Source organism: Pollicipes pollicipes, unplaced genomic scaffold, assembly GCF_011947565.3.
Source record: "Pollicipes pollicipes isolate AB1234 unplaced genomic scaffold, Ppol_2.1 Scaffold_6138;HRSCAF=7277_pilon_pilon_pilon, whole genome shotgun sequence".
In the NCBI taxonomy this organism is placed as follows: Eukaryota; Metazoa; Arthropoda; class Thecostraca; order Pollicipedomorpha; family Pollicipedidae; genus Pollicipes; species Pollicipes pollicipes.
The window spans coordinates 448137-471990 of record NW_023596818.1 but is presented as its reverse complement, the minus strand read 5'-3'; the positions used below and the strand labels follow the sequence as shown (position 1 = coordinate 471990).

General features: G+C 60.6%; 1 protein-coding gene across 1 annotated transcript; it reads left to right on the top strand.

Annotated features, from left to right (window-relative positions):
• The first annotated feature begins 4998 nt into the window (after positions 1-4998).
• Positions 4999-8017, top strand: LOC119106014 (zinc finger protein 2-like). The gene is made up of 4 exons (XM_037229611.1): positions 4999-5011; positions 5521-5727; positions 7629-7840; positions 7946-8017. Exons 1-4 carry the CDS (start codon positions 4999-5001, stop codon positions 8015-8017), a joined length of 504 nt encoding a protein of 167 aa, XP_037085506.1.
• Positions 8018-23854: the final 15837 nt, after the last annotated feature.

The following is a 23854-nucleotide window of genomic DNA, read 5'->3' as shown; positions in this document are numbered from 1 at the left end:
TCAGGCCGGCAGGAGACAGCCGGGAGACAGCCGGGAGGCTGTCGGAGCTCGGCGTCCAGTCCTGAGCAGGGTCGCACGTCTCGCCGACTGTTTGACTGGCAGCCCCGCCCATGAGCACCGACCAGTGACAGCCGGTCTGGAGGTCGGAGTTCCGTGAGGCTATGGTCGCGGCTGCGAGGCTGTGCCCACTGCAGCGGGATCGCTGCCGGACGGCGGCGGATGGCTGCACGCTGTTGGAGCTGTTACAGCGCCGCCAGCCCAGTGGTCATCATCGAAGAACGTGTACATAGTGGCATTAGGGGGGTTTGTAGTAGAAAAGCCAACCCTTGAGCGAAATTAATAAAAGCGACGCTCCGCGTGGGTTTTTGTAGTCGGGCAATCTTAAGCCTGCTACATATATTTGTCAACTTTTCACTGTGATCTCAACGCGGTTCTCTGCTGCTTGATATATCCCGAGGCCTTGGCAATCAAATACTGTTTGTTTAGATCGGCTCAGTTCCACGAGAAGTGGTTGAACTATAGGATTCGGAGTTGAAGCAGTTGATTCTTCCTGCCGGCAAAGGCCCATCTGATTCATTGTCCATCTTGGCAGATTTCATGGCACGACGCAGTACGGCGATGGTGTGCATGCGGTTGTTCTGATGGCATCGACTACGTATTGTACATGCGTCTAAATACAATTGTCATCGAACGCGGAGTTTGGCAGGAGGAAAAAGGATTTTAAAAGACTTGTAGCATTCTTCTGACCCCCGGCGATTTGCAGAAACTTGAGATGCCTTGCATTGCAGCTGTAGTGCTGACAACTTTCGCACGTCATTCGTGGTGCCTGAAAAGAGATATAAATAAGCAAGGATTGTCTACTTAAAAGTAAGAGAAGAGATTCTGCGCCGGTAACGGCGGGTTGATTTCCTCCAGTCCCACCCTTGGCCTCGCCTCGGCTGGCAGCACGGCTGGAGTTTACACGACCGTCGCTGAGACAGTCACTGGCGCACCGACCCCGACTGCAGCATGAGCTGGCGCACGCCTGCCCCACGTGACCACCGCCGTGAATACGGTCAATAGGACACGGCTTCCACCGTCGGCCCAGACCGACGACGCGTGATCGCGCCGCTGGTACACGGCCGTGTCACGTGGCTGGTGAGACGCGAGCGCTGCACGCCTGTCTGCCCTCGCGGCGCTGAGAACGGCAGCGGACGCCATCGGCGTGTGGTCTGGAGCGCAGCAGCGGACGCCGCCGCTCTCTTCACACCATCGCCCGACGTCTGAGGTCGCGGGGTCGCTGCTTCTCTGGCTGACTGGTGTCGGCCAGTGGAGCACTCAGCGCGGCAGGGTCGTGCTGGAGACCCGCCGACCCTCCGGGTCCGGTGTGTCCAGCGCCGCGACACGGGCGTGACGCGGGCGGGGCTGACATCTCCCCAACGCTGGGGTGGTGCTCGGGCAGCGGTCCGCTCCTGGCGGCACTGTCCGGCCGTCACTCCTCGGTGATCTGCCGGGGGCTGCGCTCCCGTAAGCCGGCCGTGTTCGCCTGTCGTCCCCACTACACGCATTCCAACGAGGTATGCACAACGCCGTTCGTCGCGGTCGCGCGGCTCGGCGCGTGCCTCGGCTCCTCCGCCCGTGCCACGTGCTCACGTCCCGTGTTGACGCGCGTGCCGGCGCCGCGGTTCCGCAAAGCGGCGCGTGTCCGCCGCACGGCACGCGGATGCCACGTGTGCGCGCGGCGGGGGTCGGCCGGCCGCCGGCTGACACACGTGTGTGCGTGTTGCAGGCCGGCAGGGGCTGCGCTGCGAGCTGTGCGGCGTGGCCTTCAAGACGGCCAGCCGGCTGAGCGAGCACCGCGCGATCCACCGCGGCCAGACCACCTGCCCCGTGTGCCAGTACGTGTTCACGCGGCGCACCCAGATGAAGCACCACCTGCGCTCGCGCCACGGCGTGCTGATGTAGCCGGGCCGGCCGGCCGGCGGGCGGGCAGAGGCCGGCGGCGGGCAGAGGCCGGCGGGCAGAGGCGGCGGCCGGCAGAGGCTGCGGCCGGCCGGCGGCCCGCGGCGGCGGGCAGAGGCGGCGGCGGGTAGAGGCAGCGGCCGGCCGGCGGCCCGCGGCGGCGGGCAGAGGCCGGCGGCCCGTGCTGAGGGCGGGAGAGCTGGCTAACGGCGGGTGGTCGGGACGCAGCTGGAGATGATTGGCCAACGTCAGTGGGGCAGCGGTCGAGGCGCCGTGCTGTGGGTGGCCGGCCGTCTCCCGGTGGCTCTGGGAACGTCAGCTTCGAACTCCGAGGCATTGCATGTCCGTGGACTGGGTTACGTCTCCCTGTCAGCGAATGATGCGCCCAGCGATGATATACCACGATTTGATGCGCAGAGCTGCTGATTCGACTTTTGACGTGTTGGTGCCGCGGAGGCTGCCGACAGGATTGGTTCTGACGATACACGCCTGTGGCCATTCCGGGCGGTGCTGTTTGTCGGTGATAGTTCTGGTCAGGAGATGAGAAGTAGATGGAGCTTTAACTGTGCCGCGCCGACTTAAAAAGATCCCAGCTTGCCACTTCCCGTAGGCTCTCGACCTGGTGGCTTGTGCGGCGAGGAGGAAAACTGGCCTCCATGAATTATCAGTGTGTCTATTCCTTAGTATCCCGGGCTCTGGAGTGGGTTGCTGCAGGCACTGTGGTCGGAGCCGGTGTGTGTCGCTGAATACATGAGAACATGCGGTTGTTTTTTTCGGGTGACAAACCACGATCGGGGTTAGTGGTGATCATGCACGAGAAAACAGGAGACACAGGACAGAGACGGGGCTGCGATAGCTCGTTAGCTGTTGGCGCTGGGCTGGTATAATGACCCACCGATGTGATCTGGCCTCAGTCGGGGCGGAACAAAGGTCACTGTAACATTGTCAGCGTGGTTGGGTGGTGCTCCAGGATTTCTGGCAAGTATATTGCGCGGCCCGTTTTATTTCCTCTGCATGAGAAGGCATGCGTTTGTTGGCTGGCCAATGTAATGAGGGCGCAAGAAAGGCCTCAAGCCACTTTGGTGTTGCGAGTTATAATTTTTGATATGGCCAATGCTCAATTTTTCACCGGTGGTGATTAAACGGCATATTCACGTAATCAATAGTATGCATTACGAAAACTGGACTTTAAAGGAGTGCTCGTGGTTGCCCTTAACCGTGAATACTGCAACAATATCGGATTTCCTTATAACTTATACCAAGACCGTTTGATAGTTGAACCCGTGCATCCTGGTATATTAAGGCTGGCTATTTTTAAGATAAGAAAACATTATGGTAATCAAGTTATTTCATCGCGGTACCAGCGGTGATGATATTTGCAATAAACGTATTATCAGGCATGCAACTGGTCCAACAGATAGAGTAATACGACACATGTTAACACTCCTGATGTAGGCGTTCAAAATGTTAACAGTTAACTCGCCTTTAGAATACAAGTATTGCTACTGACGCGGCGGCGCCAGGCTGTGCCGTGGTGGCCGCCCCAGGCTGTGCCGTGGCGGCGGCGCCAGGCTGTGCCGTGGTGGCCGCCCCAGGCTGTGCCGTGGCGGCGGCGTCAGGCTGTGCCGTGGCGGCGGCGTCAGTCTGTGCCGTGGTGGCCGCTCCAGGCTGTGCCGTGGCGGCAGCGCCAGGTTGTGCCGTGGCGGCGGCGTCAGGCTGTACCGTGGCGGCGGCGTCACTCTGTGCCGTGGCGGCAGCGCCAGGTTGTGCCGTGGCGGCCGCGTCAGGCTGTCCGGCTCCGTGGCCAGTCGGCTATCAATGACAAGCCACACGAGCTGTTCGGTTGGTCGAATCGATCTGACGGGCATGGGAGCGTGCCACTCTTCACACAGCTTCAGGCTTGGCACTATGTGTATGTATGTGTGTATGCGTGTGTTTGCAGCCGGCGCAGCTGGTGCAGTGTCTGGTGCGGCGTGGAGCAGCAGTAAACTGGCGGCTGACCTGACCTCGGCCGGCTCTCGGGCGTGTGTCGGTAGGTGCAGCGATGCTGACCTGACCTCGGCCGGCTCTCGGGCGTGTGTCGGTAGGTGCAGCGATGCTTACCTGACCTCGGCCGCCTCTCGGACGTGCGCCGGCGAGTGGGGTGGTGCTGACCTGACCTCAGCCATTCGCACCTCGGTCCGCCCCAGCTCCCGCCTGAACGGGGCAGCCGAGAAGAAGCGCGCTGGTGAAGAAGGGGAGAAAGGAGCACCGCGGCCCGCATTGCCTTAGAAGGCCGTATTCTTATATGAATCGCTGTCATTAGTATCACGATGTCCACCCTTCCTACCTGGGAGAGAAGCAGGCGATGCCTCGCGGCCGCAGCAGCTCAGCGTGCAGTACAGGCACAAATGCTGACGACGATCATGACCATAATCCTTAGAGAAAGAATGGCAAGTGTGCAAACCGCCCACGTTGTGGGCTTACTTAAGTCATTCAAAATATGTTCTTTGACCCTTCGACGACGAAGAGGACCCGTTTCCTTGGTGTCACCCCGTGTCAGGGATCCGTCTCCGGGGCCCTGTTCTCTATCTGAGGCCTCTGCCAACGTCTTGGCACATACTGGTGTGGTCGCAGCCATAAGCAGTGGTCGGTACCACAGCTGGCTTTGCGCCCGGGCGCTGCCTATCGGTGCCCAGGCTGTAATGGTATGCAAAAACGGCATCGCAATTGTCGTTATTGCCCGAGCGGCCAGTCCTGTCATCATGCCGCCGTCGGGCGGTAGATGTCGCCCTGGTCGCCACAGTCCGTCGTCCGGGTCCCAGCGTTCCGCTGCGGCGCGCGGGGCGGCTGGTGTGCCGTGCACGTGGGGTCGGCCGTGCGGGCGGCGCCGACCCGCGAGGGCCGGCTGCCACACGGGGCCGACGGTGGTCCGTCCCGACCGCGAGGTTGGCAGGGGCTCGGAGAGGGGCCCCGCCCCGTTGTGAGCGTGGTAGCAGCTGATGTTTTTCACTCGGTCTCGGCGCGATCCACCGAATCGGAGCGGATTGAGCGCCGGTGAGCGGTTCTCGAGCATCGATGACGTGCATGCGTACGTACGTTCGTACGCGCACCGGTATCCATACCGACTACAATAGAGATCTGAGTATTGCGAACAACTCAGGCGTGCATGACAGATTATTTTCTCTGTCGTCCCCTGGAATGAGTACGACTAAATTCGTCCGCATAGTTCTTCCTGCATGACAGAGAACGATGACTCTGCCTGTTTCCCGTGCTACCGGCTGTTGTTTTTAAACGTCCCAGGCTTGCGCTGCTCGGTGCCGTCTGCCATTCCACCTATCGGTGCCGATTGCTTTCTGATCTGAACTTTTTGTCGAGCGAGCATTAAGGGTTTGTGAAATGTTGGTCGAGCGTAGAAAGAAATAGCGAAGAAAAACACCAAGCCGCATAGCGATTCGTGCCTTATTAAAGCGGTAGTTTTTCAACAGTCATCGGTCAAACAAATTGCCTTGCAATCGGTAGCCGCGTCAATATTTCCAAGCCGCCGCGCGCCGGCGGGCTGGGGCCGCGCGCTGACGCCGTGTGACCTGTGACCTGCAGGGCCCGCCATGCCGGAGGTGTGCGAGGTGTGCGCGCGCCGCTTCTTCACGCGCGCCCAGTTGAACCACCACCTGTCGATCCACCGCGGCGAGACGGTGTGCCCCGTCTGCGGCCGCGTCTTCTCCACCAGGAATAACATGCGCGTCCACCTGGTCTCCATCCACCCGACCTCGCCGCAGGCGGTGCTGCTGCGCGAGCTGCGCCAGCGTCGATAGGTGGGTGTGACGCGGCGGCGGCCGGCCAGGCGTGCCGTGCGGCCGGCACCCCGCGAGTCGTGCAGTGCCATACCGTGCCGTGCCGTGCCGCGCCGCGGTGGCGGAGACGCAGATGACGTAGGTTAGTGCGGGATGGTCATGAGAGCTGATCGTCAGGTGTGTCCCCACCATGGCGCGCATGACTGTGCCTCTCCAGTGGCAGATGGTCTTTCCCCTCCAGCGGTGGACAGATTACTCGGATCGCGGAATTTTGTCAAAGGTCCAGCCTCTAGCAGCGAGTTGCCAGAGGTCGTACGGGCCATTCAATCGCACTTCGCGCCGCTTTGTTGTCTCTCGACGCTTGCAACACTGAGACTGGGCTCGATTACGACGATGGTGTAGTGACGGGCGCAGCGGGTCGGTGTGGAGTCGGTGTGGATCCGGCGCGGTATGTGGGGGGATCCACGATGGTGTAGTGATAGGCGCAGCGGGTCGGAGTGGAGTCGGTGTGGATCCGGCGCGGTATGCGAAGGGATCCACGATGCGGGGCGGAGAGCCTGCTGCTCCTAAACCAGCCGGGGTCGCCGGTCCGTGATGGTCACCAGCGCCGCCGGCGCAGCCGATGGCAGCCACGGCTGGCCGAGGCGAGTCTGCATCACTCCACCAGCGGCTGGAGACGTCTGCGGAAGCGGTGTGCTTGATCGCCAGCCAAAGCCGAGGCATCGACATTCCTTTGGCATTCGGCATTCCTGGCACGGAGCCGGCGCGGCGTCATTGTGTGATGTCCTGAGTGTCTAATTAAGCTACTAAAGCCGTTCAAACAATACGGCTCAGCTAGATTCATGATCAGTCGACTTGGGCATGGTTTTTGGCGGGACTGACGGCGCGACGGACGTCCGGATTGGCTTCGTCGCCCCACTTGTCGGGAATTGTTTCCTTTTTGGATGTGGAGGAGTGGTAAGAGGCACGGTCATAGTACAGCCACGCTGGCTACCCCGCCGCATGAACTCTGTGACGGTCGTCGAGTCATCCAACTCCAGGTCCCAAGAGACGAGAAGGCCAGCTTCGTCGGGTGCAGTCGGCGATGCTACCTCACAGCTCACAGCTGATTGACTATCGCCCCAAGCGATTGTCTCAGGGCAACGTTCGTGGGTGCAGAACCACCAGAAGCTAGGGGCGCTCTGTTATCAGAGGTGCGTTCCGCTGCCTTTGGTCAACCCCGGTGGTCCCTGCACTGCCGACGCCGGCTCACCGCCCAGTGCTGGGGCCCGCCGGCACGCCTTTCGAAAACGGTCTCGGAGACGGGCGCGTCGCAAACGTCGTTTGCTGCTGAGCTCTGAAGCGCAGAGCTCAACCGTTCAAATGTATATCCATCTTGCTTCGGTCAAGGCAGGTTTTTCTCTTGCGTTCCAAGCTGCATATTAAGATGTGGTAGGAGGGCTTCAATTACATGCATGTCGCACCATAGCACGAGCTCGGCGGTGGTCACGTACCGCAACGTTAGTGCTGTAGCTGACCGGCAGATGTCACCACGGCATGTTGGCCTTCCGCCCAGCATATTGTGCCCGTCAGGCCTATTGCCTTTCGGATGCCCTAAGTGTGGATTGTCTCTGGCAGGAGAAAATTAAACACATGCGATCAGATTAGATCAGATCAAAAGTACTTAACGACTTGACGTTTGCAACTCTTAAAAAGAAGATATCTTCGGATTGTGATTTTGCAAACCATTACAAAGTGGGCAGCTACTTGCGTAATTGGATGTGCGACCGCACCGGACATGATCTGATCTGCCGTTGTTGTTGTCCGCCCCTGTGGTCGGCCGGTGGTGTTGTCCGCCCGTGTGGTCGGCCGGTGGTGTTGCCCGCCCCTGTGGGTGGTGTTGTCCGCTCCGCTGATCGCTCTGTCCCCCGGCAGGCGCGTACTTCGGTGTCACGCCGCGCCCGCCCGTCTACCGGGTGTGCAAGCTGTGCCAGAAGCCGCTCTACTCGCAGCCCTCCTTCTTCTGCCACATGAGCATGCACCGCGGACGCACCACGTGCCGCCACTGCGGCCGCGTGCTCAGCAGCCGGCAGCGGCTGCAGCAGCACATCATCAGCCGCCACGGCGGTCTGCAGGACGACGAGAACGCCGCGCCGCCGGCACCACAGGGACCGCCGCCGCAGGGACCGCCGCAGCCGCAAGGACCGCCGCCGCACGGAGGACCGCTGCCGCACGGAGGACCGCCGCCGCAGGGACCGCCGCCGCCGCAGCCGCAGGGGCCGCAGCTGCACGGACCGTCGCCGCAGAGACCGCCGCCGACGTAGGCGACAGCCGGCCGCGGTCTGGGTTGTGGGCGCGGTTTGGTGTTTGGAAGTGTGGTGCGGTTGACGCGGTTTGGTGGCTGGAAGTGTGGTGCGGTGGACTGGTGCTGAACCCCCGGCGGGGGTCGCGTGTCGGGGCCTGCTGTGGCTTCACCAGCCCGCTCCCCCGCTCCGGGTGGGTCGAGGCGGCACGGCGGCCCTCCAGGCACGTGTGGTAGTGTATCCGGCGTTCTGCGTTTCGTATTTTAGGACATATTTTTGGAGTCGGAAAACGGACCCTGAATTCAATTTGTTGTTTGTCTTTGTTTGCAGTGAAAACGGTTGACTGGAAATGTAACCGTTGCGTGACATTTGCTGACAACCTTTTAGCTGTTAGTTATTGTCATTCAGGACATCTGTTATTCCTCACAGTTACTACCTGTTTCATGTGGTTTCTTATCTTCAATCTCTATCTACTTTCATCCCCTATCGTCATCTAGCATATAGCAATTATGCTGCGATTTTTATGCGGTCATATCAGCTGGAAATTGAAACTAAATTACGGTTGACAAGTTCCTAATGCATGGCTATCGTATCGCACCAAGGCGCTGGCTGTGGCATTACTACAACGGCGGGTGCATGCCACGAACCCAGAGCCGCGCTCTGCCGGTGGTGCTGCGCCTCAGTCCGGACCAATGTCGCCCCTCAGGCGGGGTCAGGCGCCAGCTGAGACCCACGTCACTCCGACGGCGCACGGTCTCCCTTCGAGGTGGCGGGGGAGGAGGGGGGGGGGGGGGGGGGGGGGGAGGGGGCGGGAAAGAGGAATGCGGCTCGCCCGTGAGTTGGTGGCGCGCTTCGGCGCGAGTCCGTCTTTTGCGGCGGGAGGGCCCGACGAAGTCACGTTACAACAGGGTGCTGAAAACGCAGCGGCCAGTGTAAGCAAACATGACTTGTTACCTGTACATATGCGTATGCCAGGGAAGGTCTGGGAACGCCTGTGCAAGCGCCTATTTTCCATGAGGCGATGCATTGTTGCACGTGCATGACACGGTTAGGTACCTTTCTGTAGCCTCACCCAGTGGGTGTTTTGATACCTGCCGGTTCGCTGGGAACGTCGTTTGTCGGCGAAGCGTTACGCCTTCGCTCCATGCGTCTGCTGCGCGGCGTTGTTGCAGCCTGCCCGTAGCCGCCGCACTGGAACCAGTCGTGTGAGCGAACGATGTTTGAAGTGTCGTACAGCAGCGCAGTGCAGCACAGCGTGTAGTTATTACGTATGCGGATCCTGTGTGATGTATCATTTGTAGTTATGAATCGTTTCTCACGTTTTTTTTCTGCAGTATCGTGCTTCCTGTCAATGTTTTTTTTTTTTGCGCGCGCCGTGTGTATCGACGTGACAGTAGAAGGAACCTGCTGCAAATACACGATTAGTAATTAGGACTACTCTCAGACACGTGTTCGTCGTTTAGAAGAGAGCCGCACCCTGCCACTTTCCAGAAGAATACAGTAACAGCGTATGTTTTTCGGATCAGTGTAGGCGAGTTTCATACCCTACCTGTTTTCCAGCGCGTATGGTTTCAACCGCGTGCATTTTACAAGTCAGTTTGTACGCATACTATACCCTGCCAGTTCCCAAAACCATACGGCTACAACGTGTTTTCATTCGGGTCAGTTTGTGCGAGTGTCCCGTCGGCTTCCCAAAGCCCACGGTTGTAACCGTTTTTGTGTTCAGCGGTTAATGTTACGTGGTCCCCGCCGGAGCCTGCGCACAGGCTTCCCGTGACGGCTGTGCCTGGTGGCCTCCAACATCTGCCTGGCGGCACCTGTCCCCGCTCGAGTCAGCACTGCCGTCAGAGCGGGGTGACGCCGATCACGGGAGCCGCCCGACAGCTGTCCGGACGGCTGAGACACCCCCCACCGCCCGCCCGACAGCTGTCCGGACGGCTGAGGCGCCCGCCACCGCCCGCCCGACAGCTGTTCGGACGGCTGAGACACCCGCCACCGCCCGCCCGACAGCTGTCCGGACGGCTGAGGCGCCCGCCACCGCCCGCCCGACAGCTGTCCGGACGGCTGAGACACCCGCCACCGCCCGCCCGACAGCTGTCCTGACGGCTGAGGCGCCCGCCACCGCCCGCCCGACAGCTGTCCGGACGGCTGAGGCGTCCGCCACCGCCCGCCCGGTGCTGCCCTCTGTTGTCGAGCAGAACGCCGAACCTGACCGCCCCTCCTGCTCACCACCAGACGCCGGACCTGACCGTCCCTCCTGCTCACCACCAGACGCCGAACCTGACCGTCGCTCCTGCCCACCACCAGACGCCGAACCTGATCGTCCCCCCCCCCTTGCTTGAGCGTGCCGGCGGCGGCCTGGGAGTAGTATGGCGGTGCCGCCGGCACGCACGCTCGCCGCCGAGCCGGCCGGGGCCGCTCGCTCGCACCGCGAGGACGGCCGGCCGCTGACACGACACAGCTGCGCGCTCCGGTGTCGCCGTCGATCGGCAGGCCGGCCGCGCGTCGTGTGGCCACTGACGTCCCTCCTCTCCCGCACCCTGCCCCCTCGCGAGGCTGGCAGCAGCGGCACGACGTGGCGCAGCGTGACTGTCAGTGTCAGAGTGCTCTGGGCTGTTCTGAGGCCGGACACTGGTCCTGGTGGCTGATGAGAGCGCTCGTCCCCGCTTATCGCGCCGCTTGCCCGGGTAGGTTCACTAAACCCTGGCGCCTGCCCCTCTGTGTGTGGTACCAGAGGCCGACATAGTCGCGCCGTCCGCACCTCATGATGGAGGTGGGCCGTTTTGGTCGGCCCAGTTAGTCTATCAGGCACCCGCGTATGGACGGTGTTCTTGCGTTTATGCGAAGCCTGCGCCCGCGTAACAGAAAGACAGTTCATTTGGTTACACGCTTGCTAATCGGCTATCGCAGACGGTGAATATGCGTTTCCGGTTGAGTCAAGGAATAGAAGTGCAGGGAAGATGCGGGTGAGTCCCTGCCGTTCCCGTTGCCTTGGTGACAATGACGAGTGCGAGAGCGGGGTGCGGGGCGCCGGCGGTGTAGTGATAAAGCAGCGCGTCTGAGAAGCCGTCTGGGTGCGGGGCGCCGGCGGTGTAGCGATAACGCAGCGCGTCTGAGAAGCCGTTTGGGTGCGAGGCTTGCTTCCCCGCGGTGCTCGCCCTCCCAGCTAGGGTGAGAGGCAGGCGACGCCTTATAGTCCCCAGCGCCTGCTTACGTCGTGAAGCCTCACCAAACGTAGCAGCTCGCGGCAAACACCGCGGCGCAGACGACCCCGCCGTCACCGGAACACACAGGTGGGCCGAAAAGAGCCTACAGTTGAGAACAGGTTGCGGTTGAGAAGCTGGAACAGCACAAAAAAAGAAGTCAAAGCAGACGTCAATGCGCCGTCATGTACCACGTGACTGAATGGAGCTGAACATGTTCTCCGCCAAATTTTGGTATTTCTGGCAAGATTGCAAAAAAAAAAAAAATACCGCGCCTATCCCCAGCGTACCGTTCAATCATATTTGCCGTTTGGTACTGTTCCCAGATTTTAAACATTCACTTGAATGGTTCCGAGCACAAGTCGCGAGCTTACCGTAATAGCTGTGATTGTTCACGTTATCGAAGAGAATATTTCACAGCGTGCGACGCTTCCCCTGGCGTTGCGCGCAAGAGCTTGGACACACGTGGTTCACGAATTCCCACGAGCACAAAATGGTGTTACCATGCCGTGTATTTGCATTTTGTTCGAAACAATCACAAGCATAGACAAAGCGGTTTCCAGTCACCAGCCACGGCCGATGGGTCGGCACACGACGGACCTCTGGCGGCGGGCTCAGGTCCCGGGATCCGCTGATCCATCTGGGACCTCTGGCGGCGGGCTCAGGTCCCGGGATCCGCTGATCCATCTGGGACCGAGCGGCAGGAAGCACATCACGGGTTCAGCGTCACCGCTACAGCGATCCACTGATCCAGTCAGGGATCGGTGTTTCAACCAGGACCCACTGGTCCACAAGAGACCGAGCGGGGGAGGTCCAGCGCAGGTGCCGGGACCCACTGGTCCACCTGAGACCGAGCGGGGGAGGCCCAGCGCGGGTGCCGGGACCCACTGGTCCACCTGAGACCGAGCGGGGGAGGTCCAGCGCGGGTGCCGGGACCCACTGGTCCACCTGAGACCGAGCGGGGGAGGTCCAGCGCAGGTGCCGGGACCCACTGGTCCACCTGAGACCGAGCAGGGGGAGGTCCAGCGCAGGTGCCGGGACCCACTGGTCCACCTGAGACCGAGCGAGGGAGGTCCAGCGCAGGTGCCGGGACCCACTGGTCCACCTGAGACCGAGCGGGGGAGGCCCAGCGCAGGTGCCGGGACCCACTGGTCCACCTGAGACCGAGCGGGGGAGGTCCAGCGCAGGTGCCGGGACCCACTGGTCCACCTGAGACCGAGCGGGGGAGGCCCAGCGCAGGTGCCGGGACCCACTGGTCCACCTGAGACCGAGCGGGGGAGGTCCAGCAAGGGTGCCGGGATCCACTGGTCCACCTGAGACCGAGCGGGTGGAAGTCCACCATCAGTCGGTCCGAGACTAGATCATCACAGTCGAGAAGATACGCAGACTTGTAGTGAACCACAACAGCGTCCAGAGAATCTTTTCCATTTGGCGACGTTGGCACACCAAAAACAAATTTTCCATGCACCTTTCTACCAACACGACCCCCAAAGAGATCGTAACGAACACAGGAGCCTACACTATAAATGCGACTACCCAGCAAGTCATAGCTAACACAGGACATAGAAAAACATAGAAACTAAACATAGAAACACAGGAGCCTGGTTTGCCACGCAACAAAGGTTCGCCCGGACGCGAGTCCGCCTTCCATGGAAGACCAGACTGAAAAACGGGTCCGAGCCCTCGCCGTCAGAGCATGGTCATTCGCTCGAAAACGGACGCGATAACGGACAACCGAGCGACCGCCACTGCCCAAACTGTGTTCCATTGGCAATCCGCGCTCAAAGAGCTATGCAGTTGTACACAAACGGTTCGTGGTGGGAAGAGGCTTTGCAAGGGTGTACATGGCCGCTGCCCCGGTCTCGCAGGGCCTCTTCAGGTTCCACAGGGCCTCACAGAACTTCGCCATGTCCGGCTCAGAAGCGGAGCCATGAAGAATAAAGCCGAACCGAGGATCGCGACGGAAAGCTAAGAAGCAAAGACGGATCACAAGGTACAGATTGATCGCTGGGCATGACACAACTAAAAGAAAAACAAACGAAGAAACACTAGAGAGCCTAAGCCAACGACCCAGCGTCAAACGCCGACACAAAGCTACGGCAGCTACAGCTCTCACCAAGCAGCCCGACACCGCGACGCACGGCAGGAGGGGCGTCTCTATGCAGACTCAAGTCCGCAAGCACTACGCTAGCTCGGCGGCAAGGCATCGACCGCTGCCTGAACAGCCATCACAGCACGGTGTCTCACTCACGATGTCGCTCAAGCTGGGCGCATGTTCTCAGTCCTCCGTCTCGTGAACACCCCGCGATAGTGCGCAAGCTCAGAGGACAGCAACGTCGACTGTTCAGCTTCGGATCGGACGACCGGAGTCTCCGGCGCCAGGGCACCGGGGTCCTCACGACGCGCGGCCTGGACCCTCCGCCTCGATCGGGTCCCCGCCCGCGGACGACGCCCTGCCGCCTGGTGTCGGGGACATGGGCCGGTCAGAGGCGGGCGAGGTCAGATCGACCAGAGGTCACGCTCGTCACACGGCGCCAGAGGCGCGCCGCCGCCCTGGCGCCAGGGCGGCGGCGCGCTCGGGCCCGGTACCAGTCGCTCTGGCAGTCGCGAAACTACTGGCGGTCTGCCGCCGTCCCAAGACTGCGTAGAGGTCTGGCTTCTCTACCGCGCTGGAGACGCAAAAGGAAAAACGGTATGTGGCGCCCAGTCTGTTCTGTCCATCTGGAGAACGAGAACATGCCGCATGGAGGCGTCCATCAACAGACGCTCCGGCCCCATCTTCAGGACGAGAGCGTCTCCAGGACGCTAAACAACGCATGATCCGACGCTCTGACCCATCTTCAGGACGAGAGCGTCTCCAGGACGCTCAACGACGCATGATCCGACGCTCTGCCCCATCTTCAGGGCGAGAGCGTGTATGAGCACATCGTGGCGCACCGCCCGGTAAATACGCTGCTCTGTCTGAGAGCGAGGCCATTTCCTGGGCTCGTATGCTCAACACACATAAAAAGCTGCACTTCCCCACCCGAAGGTGGGAACATTCCCTGTCCGCAGCACACCAACAGCGCATCTGGCTTTCCCTCCAGGGGTTACTGCCATGCCTTCCGCTTTTGCTCAAAATATCCCGCCACAGCTTCCACGCCACCCCACTTGGAGGCGAGCGTTCGCGCCTCGCCGCGCGCACCACGCCAGGACACGCTGATGTGACGGCACGCGGCCTGCCATCACGTCGCACGGAGAATGTCGATGGATCGCTCCGGGGCTGCCCCATCTCAGGACGAGCGCCTCCTTCACTGCGCGGCAGACCGACCGGCCCAGGCTGAGGACGGCCGCCACACTGGCCGAGACCAGCGTCTGTCCAGCGCGTACGTCCCCCCTCCGGAGGGGGGGGGGGGGGGGCACAGCCGGGCAGGGACCACGGCACAGCGGCGTCCCTTGTATGAGCCCGTCCTGTCTGAAGACTAGGGCCGCGCGGCGAGTGGCTTGCGCACCCCGTCCGCAGTTTGTACAAGCACTGTCCCATCTGGGGACGAGCACCAGCGGAGCAGGGACGAGCGCCATTGCACGGGGGGGGGGGGGGGGCATCGGCAGTGCGCTCTCCGACACACCTGTCCGCAGTTTGTACAAGCACTGTCCCATCTGGGGACGAGCGCCATTGCACGGGGGGGGGGGGGGGACATCTGCAGTGCGCTCCCCGACACACCCGTCCGTAGTTTGTACGAGCACTGTCCCATCTGGGGACGAGCACCATTGCACGGGAAGGGGGGGGGGGGGGCGGGGGGGGGGGGACATCGGCAGTGCGCTCTCCGACACACCCGTCCGTAGTTTGTACGAGCACTGTCCCATCTGGGGACGAGCGCCAGCGGAACGGGGACGAGCGCCATTGCACGGGGGGGGGGGGGAGCGGGGACATCGGCAGTGCGCTCTCCGACACACCCATCCGTAGTTTGTACGAGCACTGTCCCATCTGGGGACGAGTGCCATTGCACGGGGGGGGGGGGGGGGAGCGGGGGACATCGGCAGTGCGCTCTCCGACACACCCATCCGTAGTTTGTACGAGCACTGTCCCATCTGGGGACGAGCGCTGGCGGAGTGGGGACGGCCATCAGCAGGCAGCGAGGACCTGGCAGTGCGGTCCCGACAAACCCGCCAGTAGTTTGTACAGACACTGTCCCATCTGGGGACGAGCGCCTCGAGAAATCAGACCAGCGCCCGCCAGTGGCGGCTCACAGCCAGCGGTATCACCTCCTCACGAGACAGCCAACGGACATCCAGCGCGCCGCCACTCCGGCTCGGCAGTCGAGGACGGCAGCCGCAGACAGACACACACAGCAGAAGATGGGAAGAAAGGGCGGCAGGACGGGAAGAGCTCAAATCTGTGTTTGGCTTGACCGCGATAGAAAGAGTGAAATGTGGCTATCGTATGTTGACATACTGGACTGCCTTTATGAACTGCCGGAGAAGTAGACTGAGCAGACAGATGCATATATCCTTGCATTCATCTGATGGTACGCATTCGTTTCATCAAGTACATAATAAGATATCTGAATTTGATTAAAAAACAACAACAAAAACTGAGACCGCGCAAAACGCTGAAGGTGCCGAAAAAAACCCAGAGGACTTTTCTTGGTGACTTTAGCGAAATGAGCAACCTGCCAATAGCAGAAGAAATGGCTCAAAGGGGGATTATTCAGGAATCAGAGGCGGATCCACGTCTGACAAGGGGTGGCCGGAGCCAGCTGGAAGGATGCAACTAGGGGGGGGGGGGGGAGAGAAACGGCAAACAGCAGTATCGGCAGCGTCGGCAGCGGCGACGGCAGCGGGTTGGCGGCAGCGGCGGCAGCAGGTCGGCGGCAGCGACGTCAGCAGCGGCGTCAGCAGTGGCGACGGCAGCGGGTCGGCGCGTCAGCAGTGGCGTCAGAAGAGGTCGGCCAGCGCCTGCGGGTTATCGCAGCCGGCCTGCTGTGGCGGCACCAGGCTGTGCCGTTCGCAGCTGGTCGAGCCGTCCGCCGCGCGCTGCGTCGACGCGACGCACGGCTGCGGGCGCGGAGCACCGGTCTGAGAGCACGCACGCCGCAGAACACACTCGCGATGACCGCACGTTCCACAAAAACGCCTGGATGAGTTGCTCTGCTAGACATGAACACAGATCGTCCCACGCCATATCTGATTTCATTATAGGTTACAATGGCGTCATTTGAGACAATCAAATGCAGCCATTTGAGCCTCTTTTGAGCGGCTGAGAGACACCGCGTGTTTCACAGCTAGGACTCAGATTTTTACCCTGCATTACAGATTGCTCATTTCGCATCCGACGTCGTAAGACCACACGCATCCCCTGAGCACAGCCAAGTGATTAAACGTACAATACCCCAAGCACCTGTTTGCTGCACCAAATCTCTCCTAAGCGGACAGGCGTGCATATGGCAGCCGGTGAGCGCGCGGCGCCGCGCGTGTCGGCCGTACCGTCTCGCAGAGGGTCATCTGGCAGCAGTCCTCGATGTCGCGCTGCGCGGCGGCCGCCGTCCGGGGCCGTAGCCGCTTGCCAGCCATGGCGACGAATCGCTTGGGCTGGGCGGGCGGCGGGAGGGGGCGGGCGCGAGCGCGCCGCAGCCGGGCGGCCAGCAGCACCAGCAGGCCCGTCTGCAGCGCCAGCAGCAGCAGCAGCACCGACACCAGCACCGTCAGCGGCCCGGCCGCCAGGCCCAGCACCAGCGGCGGCCCAGCGCTGAAACGGGCAGACACAGGCTGACACATAAGCACGGCACTCCGGCGCCGGCGCATCGTGTCAAGATAACCAGAGCATGTCAGTGGAGAACGAGGGAGCGGCCGAACCGCGTCAACATACACGGCGCGCCGCCGTCTGCCGACCCGCGCCCGGCGCCAGCCGTCACTAGCCGACGCCGCGCTGCTGTCGGCCGGCGGGGGCACTCGTCGTACTACTTTCGATATCGATGAATTCCACGGTGTAAGTGGTGCACATATAGTCCATGACAGAGATCTTTACCGCTTTCGCAACGTTTGCTTGTTCGTTACCAACCATTTCGTTGCGAAAAGCAAAAGACATAAGACGATAAATAGATTGTGTTCACAGCTTTTCTAAAAACCCAATATACTTATGTAAACTGAAGACAAATCCTCCACAGACAGGCCCGCACACGTTTTTGGTTCGGTCGCCCTGTCCCGCGGTCCACCAATCACGTCTTGTTTTTGCTGCACACCGCTGATATGTCAAGGTCACCCGTCAGCTGACAGGACCGGACCGGACCGGGCCAGGGCCGGGCCGGGCCGGGCGGCCGCCCCTGGCACGGGGCTCTGCCAGCACGCACACGGCGAGCCACGGCCGGCGCCCGTCCGCCGCCGGTGACAGCTGGCAGCGCCGGCCCCGATGGCCAGCCTGAACACAGGCCACACCGGGGCACCGCCGCCGGCCCCGATGGCCAGCCTGAACACAGGCCACACCAGGGCACCGCCGCCGGCCCCGATGGCCAGCCTGAACACAGGCCACACCGGGGCACCGCCGCCGGCACTGACGGCAGGCCTGACCACAGGCCACACCGGGGCACCGCCGCCGGCCCCGATGGCCAGCCTGAACACAGGCCACACCGGGGCACCGCCGCCGGCCCCGACCGCAGGCCTGAACACAGGCCACACCGGGGCACCGCCGCCGGCCCCGACGGCAGGCCTGAACACAGGCCACACCGGGCACCGCCGCGGGCCCCGACGGCTGGCACCCTCGCTGTCCTGCCGGTCACCAGCGGTCACCGGTGGTAACCAGCGGTCACCAACGGTCACCGGTGGTAACCAGCGGTCACCAACGCTCACCAGAGGTCACCAGCGGTCACCAACGGTCACCGGTGGTCACCAGCGGTCACCAACGGTCACCGGTGGTAACCAGCGGTCACCGCGCTCCTGCCGGCCGGTCCAGTCAGCCACGCACTACCTTAACAGATCATCCAGCACTGCCACCTCTCATCGACTTTGATTTACGTTTATTTCATTCATTCCATAGGTTGTTGAGTTGAGTTGTTGAGTTGAGTTGAGTTGAGTTGAGTTGAGTACATTGAGTGCATTTGCGACGACCATTATGCACACAGATAAGACAGCGGTAAAAGCATTATTCCTCGTAGAAAAACTACGAAAATGGAGATGTAATGTGTTGATATTTCGGCAGCTTGCCTTTGTCGAAACGAACAGCAAAAGAAACTTCCTTCTGCTATTCGAAATTCTTTTACTCCTTCCCTTTTCTCCCTTACCAGGTGGCTTCCGCAAAACATCCTTGTTCTGGAATTTACTTCTGCTATTCGTTTCGATAAAGGCACGTTGCCGAAGTACCAACGCATCGATATTTCCGTTCTCCTGTTTTTTTTTCTACGAGGAACAGGGCTATTGCTACTGTTTTATCTGGACCGTTTATTCATTTACACGATACGAATGCCGTTTAATTCAACAAATAGATCGATAGACCAAATGGATCGGAGACGATCAATAAGACCACACGCTGTCGTCGGACGTTGACTCAAGTCCGCGGAGTAATTACGAGCGAGGCTGTCCGCTGACCGATTATTAACGTCAGCCGCCCGGAAGCCTTGTGGCTCCAGCGGCCCGGTCCGGCCCGGGCAGGGACACTTAGCGGCCCTGTATCTTCGCGATCACTGATCGCACCGCTATAAGCCTTTCGACGACAATAAGTACAATTCTTAATTTTTCCGTCACACTTTAAGAACACTTAAATGCAACCTGATCAGGGGCGGCGCCATCGCCACTATTTCACCAACCCCTATTCAATAAACAATGGGAACGTAAAATTTCAGATCGCAGAAACCTGAGGAGCGTGGGTCTGAATCAGGTTCAGATCCTGGTCCCAGGCCTCAACGACCAGATCGCAGCGACATCAGATGAACTCATACCGATGGACAACAAACCGACGTTTGCACCGGCGAGAATGCGAGTCGACGTGAGCAGACCGTCCAGAGCCGTCGTGCGCAGACCGTCCATCAGTCTTCCGTGCCTTTCCTTATGATTGAAACACGATTTCGGCACACAGAGTAGGTGTATACGTGAAACACGCTGCACCGTATTGCCTGCATATCATTAAGGGATCTCAGCATTGTTCCTCCCAGAGGCACGCCATTTTGGCGCTGACCCGGTTTATTGTGACCAGCATCCATCCAAAAAATTACTTCTTTTTCGTAACACCTTCGCCATACACATCCAACCAAAGTACTATTCCTTTTTCGCAACCCCTTCGGCACAATCACCAAAATGTAAGCTAATCCAAATGAGCCCAGCTCGTTGACGAATGCCGCCCAGTCCTGGCAGACCCAGCACCGGCCATTACCCCAGCCACTGAGCGGACGTTCAACATCAATCCCTCTCCGCCTGCCGAACTTGTGCAAGGATGTTCCAATGCATTCATACTTTTGATCTGTTTGGGTCCCCACAGGAGACAGACTGCGTCTGGTTACGTTTGGACATCACCTAAATGGTGACAACACCCGCACTTTCCACCCCCCTCTCTGGTTTCACGCCGTGACGGGCGTCACACTCATTGTCACAGCGCCCCGGCCCGCTGCGATCAGCGCTTGGGGGGTCGTCACCGGCGCAGCCCCGTGACGACCGTCACTCCGTGACAGCGGGGCGGCCCGCTCGTCACGACCTCATGGCACGGAGACCGCCCACGCGTGCTCACACTGGTCGCCATACTGAGATACAGACGCCGGACACGTACTGTCTGTGGGGACGCATCACACGCGTCGGCAGTACTCCCTTCCGACTGGCACGGGTGTGCGTGCAGGGCTCACAATGCACGCCCTGGGTGGCAGGGGGAGGGGGCAATCGGTCCGGTTTGGATCATTATGCAACGCAAGGCGGCCCGCCAGGCGGAGACAAGGTAAACAGCCTTGATTACGTGCTAAACCGCAGGAGAACAGCAGCAGCGTTGTGACCCCCTTTGTAAAGGAAGTGGGTTACATAAGTAATTACGTAATCATGAGCCGGCTGAGCTCAGTCACGGCAATGCTGCATGTGGCATTGGTCCTGGGCGCGGTAATTGCACACAGCGATCGCCACAAAAGATACTGGCGAAGAACACGAGGTCCAAACCTGATACGGCTTATTGAGATTCTGACAGACCGTGACAGCTGAGCTGAAAGCAGCGCCGAACGCCCGCCAGAACCGCCTGCCGTGAAATAGGCTGCGACCCGGACATTTAAAGTCGAGCTTCTCGTGTTCCATGCCCGGTAACAGCCCTTGAAGGCCTCCGCTTCTCCCGTCTCCTTGAATAAGCTTGCGCCGTCGGCAGAAACAACGCCGGTGATCGTAAATAGCACGACAGCTAACATCGAGCTGGACTGCTCTGGCAATCACCGTGGCAGCAAAGGCGAACACGAATGCTTGCGCGTACCTGGATATTGTCACACGCTCCGAGTTTGGCCAAAGAACACAAGGCTGCACTCGAAGTTGACAGCCTGGGGCGCTTTCTCCGTACCGAGCGTCAGGCAGGGTGGGTGACGAGTGACGAGTCACCCCGGTCTATTCGACCGCACCTGGCACTGGCCTGAGCGTCTGGCTGGAGCGTCGGTGTCTGCCCCGCCGGGCACCGGTCGCCGTCTCCCGCTGGCACCGGGTGCTCACCTGAGCGTCGCGTCGCGTCTCGTCTCGCCCCGCCTCGCCTCGCCCCGCCTCGCTTCGCCTCGAATCGCCCCGCCTCGCCTCGCCTCGCCTCGCCTCGTCTCGTCTCGTCTCGTCTCGTCTCGTCTCGTCTCGTCTCGTCTCGTCTCGTCTCGCCTCATCTCGCCTCACCTCATCTTGTCTCGTCTCATCATATCATATCATATCATATCATATCATATCAAATCATTTCATATCATCTCCTCCTCCTCCTCCTCCTCTGACTGCCCCCCTCTCTCGCTCTCTCGCTCTCGCTCTCACTCTTGCTACCTCGCCTCTCCGGCGCCGGGTACTCACCTGAGCGCCTGGACCGCCCCCTCCTTCAGCTGACACCGGTCGCCGGCGCGGCCGGCCGGGCAGCGGCAGCCGGGCGAGCCGCGCTCGTCCAACACGCAGCTGCCCGCCAGGCAGTAATTGGCGCACACGTCCGTCTCGCACCGCTGTCCCGAGAATCCGGGAGGGCAGCGGCAGTGGCGGCCACGCAGCTCATCCCGCCGACACCGGCCGACCAGGCAGAAGTCGTCGCAGCTGGCCGTCGGCTCGCCGCTGGCGGCCGGCGTCGCCGTCGTCACCACGCTCGTGTAGCTGACGCAGCGCTCGTCGGCACGCAGCACGAGCGCCGCGTCGGGCCGGCCGCGCAGCGGCGTCGCCAGCTGCGCCATCGCGCCGTCGGCCAGCGGCAGCCGCCACACGCCGGCCGAGTCTGCCCAGTAGAGCTGTCCGCCGGCCAGCTGCAGGCCGGCGGCGCGCGGGTGCCGGCCGCGGTACAGCACGTGCCGCTGGGAGCCGTTGACGGCGGCGCGCTCCACGCGCAGCCGGCCGTCGGCGCCGCTGTCGGCGAAGTAGAGCAGCGAGGCGGCGGCGTCGACGGCCACGCCGCCCGGCAGGTACAGGTCCGAGTCGGCCAGCTGGCGCCGCTCCGAGCCGTCCAGCCGCGAGCGCTCCACCGACTGCCGGCCGAACCGCCAGTTGGTCCAGAACAGCAGCCTGCCGGCGGACGGCGCGTGAGAGCGGGGCGCACGCATCCCCGCGGAGTCTGGACGACATGGGAAGACGGCGGCAGGGCTCATACCGTCCTCAGTCCGCGCACATCTGCAGTGAAACGGCCCGGGCGGTCCCCGACAGGAGAGACACAGCCGCCGGGCGGTTCAAACCAGCAGCGGCGCGGCATTTCCGGCGGTTCAAGCGAGCAGCGACACAGCGCCCGAGCTGTGCACGCCGCCGGTGACACAGTACACGAGCGGCACGGGTCCGGCGTGTCGCCGGCGATGAGGCGGCAGATTGCGAGCACGCCACGCAGGCGGTGTGTAATTCACGGCGGGCGGAAGCGGCACTGCGTCACAGCCCGGCTGTCGTCCGGCGCGGCACACCTGATGACATCGCACTCCGCCAGTCGCTGCCCCGGACGTGGCGCAGCTGGCGCGCCGGCCGGCCGGGCAGGGCGGGGGGGGGGGGGGGACCGCCAACGACGGCCACTCACGGCAGGAACGGGTGGAGTGGGGAGGCTGAGAGCCGGCGGCCGTGGGAGAGGATGGCATGGCGTTGGTCGCTGTTTACTGCACATATATATATATATATATATATATATATATATATAATATATATATTCTCTCTCCTCTCTCTCTCTATCTTCCTCTCTCCATCCTCTCTCTCCTCTCTCTCTCTCCCTCTCCCTCCCTCTCCCTCTCCCTCTCCCTCTCCCTCTCCTCTCCCTCTCCCCTCTCCCTCTCCCTCTCCTCCCTCTCCCTCCTCCCTCTCCCTCCTCCCTCCCTCTCTCTCCCTCCTCCCTCTCCTCTCTCCCTCTCCCTCTCCCTCTCCCTCTCCCTCTCCCTCTACATCTCCCTCTCGTCAAATATTACGGTACAGGTGTGCAGTTTGGGAATGAAAAATTAACTGACTTAATCAGTCCAAACACTGGTTGAAAATCACAGCTGCACAAATTCAAGTATTGCCTGATAATGACGTTACAACCCCTAGATGGAGCGTAATTTAGGACTAAAAACTATTTCTTGAAAAGGCTGGACCTTTTCATGGAAAATACCCTCAGGTCTACTCCACCTACCTATACAAAAACAAATACTTAAAATTCAAAAAGCCTCGCTGCAGTCATCTTGATATTCATTTTGGCGACTTGGAGACCCAATACCTACGATTGACCAGTAAACACGAACTCGAACACTTAGATAAGCTATGCCATCAAAACTGAGGCTCGTCGGTAGAACAACACCATCCCAAATGTTTAAGACAGATCAGGCAGTGAACGCTAAGACCGGTCGGCTAAACTTGAGCACAAATGCTATGCTGCGAGAAAGACAGGAGCACCGACTTCTGCTCCTTTTCGTCCCGATATCAATAATGCGCATCACCCGGCATGATATAAGATGCTACAGAGGAGAAATCAGAACTACTGCCTCGGCATACGCGACTATTTCATGCTACACCAAAATTCACATAAAACCTCGAAGATTTTCGCATCTGGAGCCGCCATCGGCAGCGCTCAAGTTTGGAAATTCAACACCATATGCGAACTTAAATGTAAGGAACAGCAACCAACGCGAATTCCATGACATTACACCGAAATCACCCTGAAACCACCGCCGGAAATCTAGGGGAGTTTCTTGCAGCCTGTCTCAGGATTATGAAAACAAGGTCACTGCACAACAGCTTGACACAGGCGACATGCCATCACTTCGGAGATGAAAGGCCCATTCGCAAGTAACTTTGGAGATGCAATTTTCGGCAACTAAGTCCTTTGGCGTTTAATGTAGCGGAGCAAAGAAAGACCCGGAACACGACAGTGAAGGCCATTTGGAACCTGATCCGAATCCCCCGACAGCCCAAGTAGACGAACATACACCCGTCCGGCCACTGAATCCAATCAGGTCCAACCAGTCTGGGGGGCCTGGTCTGGAGGGCCTGGTCTGGACAGCCCGGTTTGGACGACCTGGTCTAGACGGCCTGGTCTGGAGGGCCTGGGCTAGAC

Coding starts and splice junctions, on each gene's coding strand:
- LOC119106014 (XM_037229611.1), top strand. Junction 5,728..7,628: donor GCTGCGCGAGCTGCGCCAGC/GTCGATAGGTGG, acceptor GTCCCCCGGCAG/GCGCGTACTTCGGTGTCACG. Junction 7,841..7,945: donor GTCTGCAGGACGACGAGAAC/GCCGCGCCGCCG, acceptor CCGCCGCCGCAG/GGACCGCCGCCGCCGCAGCC.